The 13,833-nt window shown below is 39.6% G+C and overlaps 1 protein-coding gene across 9 annotated transcripts; it reads left to right on the forward strand.

Annotated features, from left to right (window-relative positions):
- The first annotated feature begins 62 nt into the window (after positions 1 to 62).
- On the forward strand, positions 63 to 13,781 carry LOC103435838 (chromatin modification-related protein EAF1 B-like). 9 transcript variants are annotated; one of them, XM_029102503.2, is made up of 24 exons: positions 146 to 535; positions 1,867 to 2,068; positions 2,158 to 2,212; positions 2,292 to 2,389; positions 2,499 to 3,957; positions 4,045 to 4,164; positions 4,270 to 4,545; positions 5,227 to 5,418; positions 5,894 to 5,974; positions 6,236 to 6,293; positions 6,395 to 6,472; positions 6,578 to 6,906; positions 7,024 to 7,077; positions 7,319 to 7,379; positions 7,462 to 7,658; positions 7,806 to 7,859; positions 7,963 to 8,043; positions 8,163 to 8,300; positions 8,440 to 8,556; positions 9,152 to 9,252; positions 9,399 to 9,605; positions 9,723 to 10,098; positions 10,899 to 12,718; positions 13,254 to 13,781. In XM_029102503.2, exons 2-23 carry the CDS (start codon positions 1,926 to 1,928, stop codon positions 12,636 to 12,638), a joined length of 6,015 nt encoding a protein of 2,004 aa, XP_028958336.2. In that variant the 5' UTR covers positions 146 to 535; positions 1,867 to 1,925; the 3' UTR covers positions 12,639 to 12,718; positions 13,254 to 13,781. The 9 variants fall into 9 exon arrangements, with proteins under 9 accessions (XP_070677187.1, XP_070677186.1, XP_028958335.2 ...); XM_070821088.1 differs by having other exon boundaries at positions 7,322 to 7,379; XM_008374260.4 differs by having other exon boundaries at positions 166 to 322; positions 448 to 535; positions 6,395 to 6,906.
- The last annotated feature ends 52 nt before the right edge of the window (positions 13,782 to 13,833 follow it).

Here is a 13,833-nt window from a genome sequence, read left to right on the forward strand (position 1 = left end):
TAAAAAAAATAAAAAAATAAATTTCATGTATTTAAATTTTGGCCTGTTTCTTCTTCCTCATCGAACCAACCCCAATCGAACTCGAAAAAATAAAATTTTAAGGGACGTAATAATAAAAAGCCCAAAATGTACGTCCAATTTCTCTAAGCCCTCTTCGTTCGTGTTCGTCTTCTTCCCCAATGCGCACATAGCCCACTATTCGCAGAGGTCGCGTACTCCCCAAACTCTTCACCCCCAAATACGCAACGAGAACATCAATCCGGAAACCTAATTCCCCAAACCAGAAATCAGTCAATTGCAGATTGAGAGTTTCTCAGCAAGTGTAAGCATCCATTTCATGGCTGACATTTGGAGAGAGGTCTTGTGTTCAAGGGCAAACTTGGTCCCGTTCCATTTCTGAGCCTTTTTTTTTTTTTTTTTTTTTTTTGTGTTTGTTCAAAACCCTAGGAGAGAGAAATTTCCAGAAATTGAAGTCCCCAGTGGCACCACAGTTGTGCCCTAGCTCGCAATTTTGCTATCCTGTTCCCAATTGCAGGTATTTTTGCTGCTCTGTTCGTGTTAGGTTTTTGTCACGTAAACCCTAGAATTTTTGAAATTAGGCGTTTGCTTGGGGTTGAATGGAATTAGGGTTTCGCTCGTTAGGACAATTTGTGGGGAGGTGTCTTTCGTTGTGATTCTGTAATGCATTGTGATTGAATGCTTGGGGGTTATAGGGTAAGTTTTGCTATCAGTGCGCTTATTGTTTTGACATGGGATTGAATGCCGGAATTCGAAGTCCCCCTCATGGGGGAATTGAGTATGTTCCTTCTTTGAGTTGTATGCCAGTGGCTTTGTAGCTTTAGTGGGTGTATATGAAAGTGCACCGGTGGGAATTCGAAGGAAATCATTCTCTGCAAGCCTCTTGCATGCAATTGTTGCTCAAAATTGTAGCGTAATTAGTACCGAATACGTACAGTATATATTATGCAAGTAATGACTTACCATAATTTGGTCGTTGCTTTTTCATGTTCCTATTTTTTGGCAGACCACATTTTTCCTTTTCTGTACTTAGCTGTTTGAACTAGGTTTCACCTGTACAGTGGTTAGTGCTTGGTTTGAACCTGATGATTTTCCACTCATGCAATGTGGCTTTTATATTGTCTTTCAATTTTGCCCTTGAATATTTAGCATCTCGTGGATTTGATTTAAATTGTGAACTGCTATGCAGACTGAAACTACCATACATTGATATAAATTGTGGAAAATCATTTTCTGAGAGCTGGAGAATGTCTCATAATTTTGGCGATGTTTATGATCATGTTGAATTCACATTCTTCCTTCCTCTTATTTTTATTATTTGAAGTTCTTTAAATGCTTTAATATGCATTTCCTCCAACAACTCGTTGATTTCTGGGAGGAGAGGAACTATAGTTAGATTTGGTCTAAGAATGGAACCCGCAGCCATAATATGATGTTTCGTGTATACATTAGCTGCATGTCTTACCCTTCTAAGTTTGTTTGTTGGGATCAATATGAGTTTGACAATCTGCATATCTTTGTATATGTCTGTTTCAATTTGATTTCTAGCTTTTTGTGCTTGTAAATCATGTTATACCTGTTTCTAGTTCTGTTTAAAAGAACATTAAAACTCAAGACTGTTCGGATGCTTTTTAGTCAAATGGGGACATTTTTTCCTGGTTGCTTATGATGCAGCAATTCGAATTTAGTGAACTAAAGTTTATTTTCTTATTACCTGTGTTATCAGGTTCTTCTCCTTTGTTTATAAATAGAAAATTACATAGTAAGTTCCTGATTCTGATTTGATTTTTTTATATCTGATAGTAAGTTCCTGATTCTGATTTGATTTTTTTATATCTGTGCCTTCAGTAATTTTTATAGACTTTGGATAAGATGGGAGATTAAAGACTCTGGGCATTAAGGTCGGAATGCATGGATGTAGCTCAGGATCTGCTCTCCTAGTAAATGCAGAGGTTGATTCCATGGGTGGAGTGGTTGACGGCGGAGTTGGTATTGGTTTGAAAACCTCTCCACGCCGAGCAGCAATCGAGAAGGCCCAAGCAGAGCTTAGGTTTGCTTTCCCTTCTTCTTTAACTTTTATATTTTGATATTTTCATGTCTGCATGTAGTATACAATGAACTGTTATTTTCTGATAACAGACAGGAGTATGATGTGAGGGAGGAAAGAAGAAAGGAGCTAGAATTTCTTGAGAAAGTATGGAAATTTAATCTTATGGTGCTGATTTATTTTTGACTTCTTCATGTACTGATTATCACTATTTAATTACTTTCAGGGTGGCAATCCTTTGGACTTCAAGGTTGGGAATGGAGCTTCTGTTAGTGTTCAGTCTACTTCACTCACTGATCAGCAACCAGAACAGTTTGTGACCAGGTAGAGTTTTAATTCACTTGTTCATAAATGGGTTGTAGATCACATGATTTTTCATTAAATTTCTAATGCTCTTCTATTTTCTTTCCTTATGTCATGGTTTTGATTTCAGTGAAGCAAAAGGTAGTTTTGCATTGACTGCATCAACACATGGGGACTCTGTTGAAAGTAGCGGTCGACCAGAGGTTCCTACACTTTGTGAACCCAATAGTGCTGATAATCTCTTACTCTTTGATGCCGACAATGATGCTCCTGATGGTGAAAGGAATTCTATGCATCTTAGTAGAAGGAATAACAATGGTCCATCAGAACAGTCTTCCCAGATGGATGGGACTCAAAACCCCAAGGAATCAGAAGACTCGGCTATATTCCGTCCATATGCTCGAAGGAACAGGTCCAGACCAAATCGTGATGGCACTCGATCAAATTCAACAGATATGCAGGGTCGTGGAGGTCAGGGTTCTTCTTTACCTTCTCGTGGGCTGTCAAAGGATCCTAAGAGGCCGATATCTGAAACAAACAACCAAAAGGACCAGAATATACCTTCTGGCCCTAACGTAAAGTATGTGAGTTCAAATGGTGATATTGTTCCCAAGATTGTAACTTCTGATAATCAGTTCGATATGGACTTGGAGGGGGTGCAAGCCCCTGAAGTAATTACTGGTCCAATGAAAGATGGATCTCAAAACAAATTGGATGTTACAACTCTTAAAAGTTTGACGGATAGCCAACATAGTCAACCATCTCAGATTGATGCTCAGGAAACCCCCATTGATGTTGTTTCTGAGAGATCTGATGTTGTTGCAGACAGGGAACCACTAGCATCATCTGTCCTTGAGTGTCCTCCTTGTGCTGCTACAACAAAGACTGAAAATGAACTTAGTTCGGTTCAGATGAATGGGTATAACAATCTAAATAGGGAGAGTAAAAGTGTGCCACATGAAGGTCAAATTAGCAGTGCAGCTCTATGCCCAAAGGGTTTAGATTCAGAGTCTTCTTGCACCCAAACTAGTTTAGGATTAGATGTAAGTAATGACAGTGACATGTGTACTACTATGAGGAACGTTGATAATGGAAATATTATCGAATCATCAGATGTGGATGGGACACGAAATCTAGCTGGTGGCATAATGGTACAAGAAGATAAGGAAACCAACGCTGTTGACAGTGGTGCTATTGTTAATGATAACCAGGCTTCTGTTTGTCAAAACAACTCTGGCAACAGCGAAGTCAAAGTTGAGGAAGACATGAGTCAAAGTAGATCTGAGTTGCATAATGAAGTTAAGCTTCATTCAAACGTTGAGGGAGAACAACCAAGTGACCCTCTAATATCAGAAGCTGTTAAGAAGGTGGATGAAGCTCTGGATAGTAGTTCCAACATCAACAAAGAGAACCTTTCCACTGGCATATCCCAGGGTCCTCAAGACTCATCAATGCATGAGGTTCCTGGGACTGTTTTGTCAGGGAAAGATACTGCTGCAGGTTCTGACTGCCAGACTCCTAGAGTTCACTTGAAAGTGGTAGACAAGGCACATGAAGATTCTATTCTGGAAAAGGCACGAATTATAGAGGTTATTTCCACTTTCCTGCAATTTATGATGTCTAATTTTACAAACTTTGAAGGAGCTTTTACTTACTTCTTCAATTGCCATAAACAGGCTAAGCGTAAGAGGATTGCTGAATTATCTGTTCGTTCTTTACCATCGGAGAATTGCCGAAAGTCTCAGTGGGATTTTGTCCTTGAAGAAATGGCTTGGTTGGCAAATGATTTTGCGCAGGCATGATATTGTGATTATACACGTATTGTGGAAACTAACTAATATTAATATATCTATATTTATTAGTTTTGTAAACATTTTTGTTCATTTATTTTGTGTTTATAGGAGCGTCTTTGGAAGCTTACTGCTGCTGCTCAAATTTGTCATCGCGCTGCTTTTACTTCTCGGTTGAGAATTGAATCCCAACATCAACATTGGGAGCTAAAAAAAGTGGCTCATGACCTGGCAAAGGCTGTCAACCAATTTTGGGTTTCAGCTGAGACCCTTTTGAAGGGTGATGATTCAAGTTCTTGTCAAAGGGACTGTAACTACGATTTGGTTGGATCAATGAGGATTGATAGGAACAAAACTTCTCAAGACAAGAATGGGGAACCCAATATGGTAGTGGTCGTTTTTCTTACCTTTCTATCAATGGTTGTTACTTTTGGTCAATTTAGTTATAGGAATCACATACTATGAAGGTGGTTAGTTTCCCTTTGGTGGTTACTTTTTTCGTGCGAACTTTTAGATTACTTGATAAGAGAGAGAGAGAGAGAGAGAGAGAGAGAGAGAGAGAGAGAGAGAGAGAGAGAGAGAGAGAGAGAGAGAGAGAGAGAGAGCCATTAAAATAATCTGTTGCCTTAAGTATGAATCAGATTAATTATTTACCATTCTTAAGGTTATTTTGAACTTGCAGAACTTAGAGAGGCTTGTAGGAGTTCTGGATGCATACAATTCTCTTCTTTATGTATTGTGCCTTTAAATAAATGATCAGAGTTATGCTAAGTTTATAGTTTCAAAGAGGGTCGCAAAATGCTTTAGTAATCTCTACGAAAAAGTACTCACGTGGATGTTTGAATTTGAGTAATGTAATATTCTTTTGCCTATTTTAGGCTTGAATGAATTCTCTAAATTTTGAGATGCACGTCCTGGTTGTTTTGCTTAAAGACGCTTTCATTGGCTGAAAAACTTGTTTCATGCGTTCATTGTTTGTATCCATTGATACTGTGCTTATAGGCCAGAAGATGCCATAACTTTTGTCTAACATGTACGTGCTATATGTCGTTGATCAATAATGGTCAGGAGCCAAGCAAAGATTTGGAACCACAGCATCCCCAAAAAGATCTTGCACTTTCAGTGCGGGAATACGCAGTGAGATTTTTGAAGTATAACAAATCTCTGGGTCCTGACCTTCAAGCACAAGCACCTGCTACTCCTGAGAGAATTTCTGATTTAGGCATTACAGAAATGTCGTGGGAGGATCATCTTACAGAGGTATGGTCATGTTCTTGATGATTATTTTTGTTGGCGAAGCTATCTATGTTGACATTGGCCACCCATCTCTCCATCCTACCCAACCTCTGTTCATCTCTCTCTCTCTCTCTCTCTCTCTCTCTCTCTCTCTCTCTCTCTCTCTCTGTCGGTCTTTTATATTATCTGTCTCTCTCAAATACACGCGCTCGCACGAAGGTGCTAATTATCTATTATAACATGGAAATTATTTGGGGGTCCCTTAAGAATCCCATGTGTTATATCTTTAAGGGATAACTCTTGCATGCATTTATGCTTTATTTGCTTTTTAATATAAATTTTATATATGTATATAAAAATTTATACATTTGCAATTATAGGGGCTTATACCTCGAATCTGGTAGGGGCAAGCTAACTATCCAAATCACTTGGGCAACCTGAATTCTATTCAGAGCTTTTTATTGTTTGTTTCTTAAAAACTGAGATTTTGTTTTTGCAGGAAAATCTCTTCTATGCAGTTCCCTCTGGTGCAATGGAAACCTATAGAAAATTAATCGAATCTCATTTGGTTCAGTTTGAGGTAAGTGCAATGTGCACTAGTGTTGTTGATTAGATGCTTCCTGTTTCTGGTTTCTCCAAGGATTTATCACATTTTATTTGGAGAATATGGGGAACCAAATTCCATTGTGAATTGGTTACTCGTATATGTATTGGTTATCATTGGAAGGAATTTCTTGTTTATATTGTGTCTCTTGCAGACGGTTTCTTACATAATTGATTTGGTAACTGTTTGGTTCATTTTGGTTTATTCTTGCTGATTTAGCGACTTGCAAAATTTCAGAGAACTGGCAGTAGCATGCAAGAGGAAGTTGAGACATCTATGTATGATGCAGGAGCAGGTACAAACTCAAAACTATTTTTGTATAGCTAAATTGAGTTCACGTTTGTTTTATTTGTATAGCAAATCCTGTGCTTATTAAGTTGTTCTATTCAATCTCAGAGTTTGGTTTTCAAGAGGCTGCATATGATGAGGATGAAGGAGAAACAAGCACCTATTATTTGCCTGGAGCATTTGAAGGTAGCAAGTCATTAAAATCTAACCTGAAGAAACAAAAGAACTTGAAGTTATATGCTTCTAGGTCATATGAAGGAGCTGATTTGCCTTACGGCAACTGCACAACAGCAACTCACCAGTCCATGTTGATGGGGAAAAGGCCTGCTAGTCTCAATGTTGGTTCAATTCCAACGAAACGTATGCGCACTGCTTCCAGGCAGAGGGTCGTTAGTCCATTTGGTGCTGGAGCTAATGGGAATGTTCTGGGTCCGATTAAGACAGATGCTTCAAGTGGTGATACTAATTCTTTTCAGGATGATCAAAGTACTTTACATGGTGGATCTCAGTTCCAGAAAAGTGTGGAGGTTGAATCTGTTGGGGACTTTGAAAAGCAGTTACCATATGACTATGCAGAAACATCAATGAAGCCTAAAAAGAAGAAGAAGGCCAAACATCTGGTACATGAAGTACTCATAATTCAGCTGGACTGAGTTATCCATGGAATAATATGGAAGGTTCTGTAGTTCTCGTACCTTAATTACTGGCTAAGTTTCTTGTATTCTTTATGGTTGCAGGGTTCTGCCTATGATCAAGGATGGCAGCTGGATTCTGCTATACTTAATGAACAGGTAATTAGTAATATTGTTAGATATGATCTGGGTCTGCCATGCTTAATATTTTTTATTTTTTTACAATTGTGCATCATTCTTTTGGATTGTGTTTTCTATTTCTATGCAGTTTCTTATTTTGCAAGCTTGATCTTTAGTTTATGCAGTTTAAATTTCATCCTCCCTCAATTAAGTGTTGCAATGAATCCTATGAACTATATTTTGAAGTGCTAATCAAATAACTGACGGTGTCATGAATTAGCAGAGGGATCATTCCAAAAAGAGATCGGAGGGTCATCATTATGAATCCAATGGAACAATTGGTAACTGTCTTCACTTGGATATTTGTTTTGGGCTTTGATTTGAAAATGTGGTGGAACTCTCTCATTTATGTATTTGTTTTAGGTTTATACGGGCAACATACAGCCAAGAAGCCAAAGATATTAAAGCAATCTCTAGATAATACTTATGACAGTATTACTCCAATGCCTGGATCCAATCCTTCTCCAGTGGCATCCCAAATGAGTAATATGTCCAATACCAGTAAATTTATTAAGTTGATTGGTGGTCGAGACAGGGGACGGAAAACTAAATCACTAAAGGTAACTCTTTGGTGATACCCTGTTTGACAGTGTGCTCACACTTGACCCCCCCTTTATTGTGCTGTTATTCCGGAAAAAAAAAAAAAAAAAAAAAAAAAACCTTTTGCTTACATCTTGTACTGTGAATGTGAATTTAACCTTTTGCAGATGTCTACTGGGCAGCCAGGTTCAGGAGGTCCATGGTCCCTTTTTGAAGATCAGGTTAATATGTCATTATTAATTTTATCAAATTGTTCTCTCTTCAGTTGTTATACAGTTGCCAATAACTGAACAAAATTTACTGTTTTTTTTTTTTTTACCTTAGGCACTTGTTGTTCTTGTACATGACATGGGCCCAAATTGGGAATTCATAAGTGATGCAATCAATAGCACGCTGCACTTGAAGGTTAGTGTTATTTCTGGAGCACCTTCTTATGCTTACTGTCTATTGCGAGGATGATCTCTGTGCATTTGAAGTGTTGGTTTTCATAGTCTATGTCTTGCTCTTATGACTCTACCATGCAGTGTATTTTTCGCAAGCCTAAAGAGTGCAAGGAGCGTCACAAAATATTGATGGATATGAATTCTGGTGATGGGGCTGATAGTGCTGAAGATTCAGGATCTTCTCAACCTTATCCATCTACAATACCAGGCATTCCGAAGGCAAGAGTGTGTTCTTTAAACTGCTTCTTTTAAACTATTAAGTTGACCTCACACTGTTTCATCTTCAGCATGAGAGACCTGCATCATTCAGTACAATTCTACTTACTTTTGTTGGTTGGTGTTTCTTTACTTCATGCAGGGCAGTGCCCGACAATTATTTCAACGCTTGCAAGAGCCAATGGAAGAGGATGTTCTCAAATCTCATTTTGAGAAAATAATTAACATTGGTCAGAAGCATCATTATCGGAGGAGTCAGGTTAGTGAAAATAAGTATAGATTTTCTCAATCAGTGCAGTGGCCCGACTTTGATTGATATTGTTGCCAATTTCTCTGTAGCTAGACCATCCTTATGATCACAAGTTTAGACCTTTCCACTAAGGAAGAATCATTTTACAGTGACTAATGCTGGACCTTATTGTTGGATTACATGCTACACTTGAGATGCCAATCCTTTTAGTTCGGTGATCTGACTGGCGTTTTTTAATATTGTCATCATCTAAACTGGCGATTTTGATCCATAGGATCATAAAGGTTTTTGTAAATTGTAATATTCGGCAGTACCTTACATCTTAAACCCAAAACAGCTGGGTGTTGTCAATTTTCTGTTAATGATACCAGTTCGAATTAAATGGATTGTTCGACCCAACTCGAAATATATGTGAGATAAAGATAGTTGAGTTCAAGTTCAACTGAAATAAATTATTGGTTAGATTCTCACGAGAATGGACTGTAGATGGTTGGGATCTGGAAGCAATTTAATTACCCTGTTTTTCTCTTATACTTGCTTCGGTATTATTGGAACTCCTTTTTGAATCCTAACAATAACTTCTTGTGATTGTGTATTTATGAAGAATGAAAACCAGGATCCGAAACAAATAACGACTGTCCACAATTCTCATGTGGTGGCCCTTTCCCAAGTCTCTCCAAATAACTTGAATGGAGGTGTTCTAACGTAAGTTCTTGTCCTTGCATGCCAACAATAGTCTACTCTTCCATGTTAATCATCTGTCCATCTTTGTCAGTATGTTAAAGATATCTTGTTTACTTGTTCTCCTTCTATGATTCTGTGTAATAAGTATTCAAAATTTATGCGTGAAGGCCTCTTGATCTGTGTGATACCACTTCATCAAGCTCAGATGTCCTTGGGTATCAAGGATCTCATGCTAGTGGTTTAGCAATGTCAAATCAGGGTGCCATGGCGTCATTACTTCCTTCTGGGCCAAATGCCTCAATACAGGGATCTTCTGGTATGGTTCTTGGAAGCAACTTGCCATCCTCGTCTGGTCCACTTAGTGCCAACGTCAGGTAGTGTGTTTCTATCGGTTGTTATTGTCACTTTGGTGTACATTATTTTTATAAAATTCTTCGTACATGCTTTTAATTTATTTGTTAATCCTATGTATCCCATTATTCATGGTACAGAGATGGCAGATACAGTAGTCCAAGAACATCATCTTTGCCAGTTGATGAGCAGCAAAGACACTACAATCAAATGTTGTCTGGTAGAAACATTCAACAGTCTGGCTTGTCTGTGCCTGGAGCTCTTCCAGGAACTGATCGTGGAGTTCGTATGGTTCCTGGTGGAAATGGTATGGGCATGATGTGCGGGATGAACAGAGGCATGCCAGTGTCAAGGCCAGGATTTCAGGGAATGGCTTCATCATCTATGCTTAATTCTGGGAATATGCTTTCATCCAGTATGGTGGGGATACCAAGCCCTGTAAATATGCACTCTGGAGCTGGTTCGGGTCAGGGAAACTTGATGTTAAGACCTCGCGATGCTTTGCATATGATGCGGGTGAGTTGTTGACGCACCTACATTGTTTAAGACTAAGATCTAACTCTGTGATGGTAGCTTTTAGAGAAAGCATCAAATGGTTCATAGCTTATGATTCCCTTGTCCTCAAGGATTGATTTTTTGCAGGTTGGGGTTAAATGTGCCCAACTCGCAAGTTGCAATAGTTTGTTAAACTGCATTCATTTTTTTTAGTTTGATTATTTTTTTCCAGTTTCTCCTGCCAATCTGGGAGTGCGAAGTAGAAGAAGAAAGGCTAAAGTTGAATGTGCTTAGTTGCTTGGTGTCAACCATCTTCATTAGTTTTATCTTATTGTTTTATTTTGTTTTTTCCTCCCACCACTTTGGGGGTGGAAAGAGGGGAAGGGGGAGGTATGTCCTTGGGGTATTTAATGTTGGTTACTTTTGATCTGTTGGTTTCCTCCCTCCTGTCAGGCTTTTGTTTTGTATTGAAATGCGTCCTGAAGTTTGAAATTGTGGCATGTATATATTTAATTCTTTAGGTTTTAGCTTCATCGATCAAAAGTTAAAACCTTAGCCCTCACTTCACCCTCATTGACTTCTATTGGCAAGGCTGGAAATGGAACTTCTGTTCACACTTAAGTTTGATTATCTATTGTTACACTTAGAACAGTCACTTGTCATTTCACTGCTTTTCTAGGTTGCCGTTCTTGGCAGACACATTTGATGAGAAGATTTGATTATCTCCTTTCCTTTCTCAATAGTCAATGTTTTACGCTTTATTTATCCAAGTCCACCAAGGTTTTATGTTTACTTGACTATTGAGTTTTTTTTTGTCATAGCCTGGCCATAATCCGGAGCATCAAAGGCAACTTATGGTTCCAGAACTTCAAATGCAGGCCACACAAGGGAATGGCCAAGGAGTTGCTCCCTTCAATGGGTTGAGTTCCGGTTTTCCTAATCAGCAAACTCCGCCATCTGCTCAAACATATCCAGGCCATAGCCCGCAGCAGCGTCAGATATCCCCACAACAGTCCCATGCACTCAGCAACCCTCATCACCCTCATCTTCAAGGCCCGAATCATGCTACGGGGTCGCAGCATCAAGCCTATGCCTTCCACGTCGCAAAAGAAAGGCAGTTGCAACAGCGGTATTTGCAGCAGCAGCAACAACAGCAACAGTTTTCTACATCTAATTCTTTGGTGCCACAGGTCCAGCCGCAGGCCCAACTTCCCATGTCATCAACTTTGCAAAATAGTTCCCAACTTCAGTCACAAACTTCACCTCACCCAGTATCTGTGTCCCCTATGACACCTTCTTCCCCAAGGACTCCCATGTCATCCCAGCACCAGCAGAAACATCATCTGCCATCCCATGGCTTTAGCCGGAATCCTGGTGCTAGTGGGATGACCAATCAGATAGGGAAGCAACGACAAAGACAACCACAGCAGCATCATCTTCAGCAATCTGGTAGGCACCACCCTCAGCAGCGGCAACTTACGCAGTCTCAGCAGCAGGCTAAACTTTCAAAGGGAATGGGAAGAGCCAATTCAATGGTGCATCAGAACCTCTCCATTGATCCTGCAAACCTCTCTATTGATTCTTCTCAACTTAATGGACTTGTGCCTCCAGGAAGCCAATCTCTTGAGAACGGAGAACAATTCATGCAATTGATGCAAGGTCAAGGTGCATATTCTGGGTCTGCCCTTAATCCAGCAACATCGAAACCATTGGTCCCCCAATCACCAAACCATTCTCAGTTGCAGCAAAAGTTACTTTCTAGTGCACCGACCAATTCATCAAAGCACCTCCAGCAAATGCCTTCTCATTCTGATAATATCACCCAGGGCCAGGTTCCACCAGTTCCTTCCAATCATACGATATCTGCTTCACATCAAACTGGCTCTCCATCAGGTATTGCTTCCAACCACCAGCAGCTGCAGCCGCAATCACAGGCACAGCAACAACAAAAGCAAGCTAATCAAACTCAGCCTTATGTTCAGAGAGTGCTGCAGCAGAATCACCAAGTGAATTTGGAGATTCCAAATAAGTCTCAAAATGATCTAACTCAAGGTGATGAGCAGCCTGTGAATGGTGCTTCGCCGGTAGGTGTGAGCACGGCGATTCCTCAGTACTGTATTGATTCATCTAGTCTAGTTCCAGTTCCTTCTGCCATTCCTCAGTGGAAATCGTCAGAAGCAGTATATGATGCTAACATGCCGAATTCAACTGCTCAAGTGGGTCCAGTTGGGAGCCCCCCACTAACAAATTCATCTGGGAATGAGCCTGGGCCACCTATCAGTCAAGGGTTAGGCCCAAGAAGGTTATCTGGAAACTTGCTCTCTCATGGACTTAATGTTGGAGCACAGTGGCAGCAGCAGCAGCTACTGCAACGGTCTCCTTCGCTGCCATCCCCATCTCAACAACATTACCAGCAACAAGAACAACAGCAGCAGCAGCAGGAACAAGAGTCACCCCAACATCAACTGCCTCTGCAACAGCAGTCTCAGCAGCAAATGCAGCATCTGCAAGCAGGGCAAGGAAGTTTGTATACGATGTCTGGTAATTCAAAACCAGAATGAATGATTCTAAGGAATGAGCAGCTGCAGCAACCGGTCCTGCCAGGGTTGGATCCACATGCCCTTGGTACAGCGGTGTACAGGTAGTTGCTTTTCTTTAATTCCATAAGATGGATATAACATGATAGGGCTTTGCATAAACTTAAACGTGTCACCAACATCATCACAAAATTATTCTTTGGCTTATTGGTTTTCCATTACTTGCAAACCTTTTCCGTATCAAGTGAATTATACTGATGAAGCATGCATTGCTTCTACTTTCTTACATATAAAATTGCTTTGTTTTTCCCCTTTTGTTGCCTTCTTTTTGTCTTTCTCCGTAGTAGGATCTGTCTTCCACTTGATGATTGCTGATTATTGCTTTAATGCTCGAATGGTAGTTTATATATATTTTTTAAGGAAAACTAACGAAAAATCCAAAAAAAACTTCTCTTTTAACGAAAAGCCTTTTTTAAAGGTATAGTGAATAGTGCAAGTTAAAGGTGAAAAATGTGGTTTTTCGTTAAAAGTGAACAATACAGGAAGTGTTTTGTTAAAACTCCCTACTTTTTTTTGTCAACGGAGTCCTGTGTTTCAATCTTAAAACAAATCTGATTTCAGTTTGGGGTTTAATGCCAGATGAAGCTGATTATTCGACAAGGGCATTGACAGGAAGAGAGTTGGTCATGGCATTTGCAGGTTTTGTGAAAAATGTAGCTGGACTATCCAAGTGATGTTGCAAGGCATTTTGCTTTTGTCTTTGGAAACCATGTAAATTACCACTGGGGCTAGAGTTCTGGGAAGATAGAGATCAATATAGAGGTACGTGTACAGGGCTCGTGTCTTTCCATTTCTAGTACCTGTCGGGTTTTTTTTTCCCAATTTTTTCTTTCTCTTTCATGGTCTCCCAGCATATTTGTCGAGGGACCTTATTTCTTTTTTGGCCCAGTAGATTAGTGCATGTATTACTACCCTTTTCAGATCAAAGGGCGTTGCAATCATTTTTATGGGCAAAAAAGCCTTCTGCAAATATCTTGTGAATATTAGAGATGTCTGGTGTATACATTGGTGAATGGGATTAGAACAATCATCATCTGTCAATGCCATGTCGTAACTTGTAACGATTCGCAGTTTATAATGCAAAGAGTCCTGATAGCTGTTCATCCACATCTGGTGTTTGTTAAAGGCCAACAGGCATCTGTATTGCATAAAATTTTCT

This window comes from Malus domestica, chromosome 05 (genome assembly GCF_042453785.1).
Source record: "Malus domestica chromosome 05, GDT2T_hap1".
NCBI classification, from domain to species: Eukaryota; Viridiplantae; Streptophyta; class Magnoliopsida; order Rosales; family Rosaceae; genus Malus; species Malus domestica.

Excerpts from the sequence above, each read along its gene's own strand:
- LOC103435838 (XM_070821085.1), top strand. The coding sequence starts at position 1,926 with ATGCATGGATGTAGCTCAGGATCTGCTCTCCTAGTAAATGCAGAGGTT. Across the intron at positions 5,419-5,893 it reads GGGAGGATCATCTTACAGAG|GAAAATCTCTTCTATGCAGT; the intron begins GTATGGTCATGT and ends TTGTTTTTGCAG. Across the intron at positions 7,860-7,962 it reads GGTCCCTTTTTGAAGATCAG|GCACTTGTTGTTCTTGTACA; the intron begins GTTAATATGTCA and ends TTTTTACCTTAG.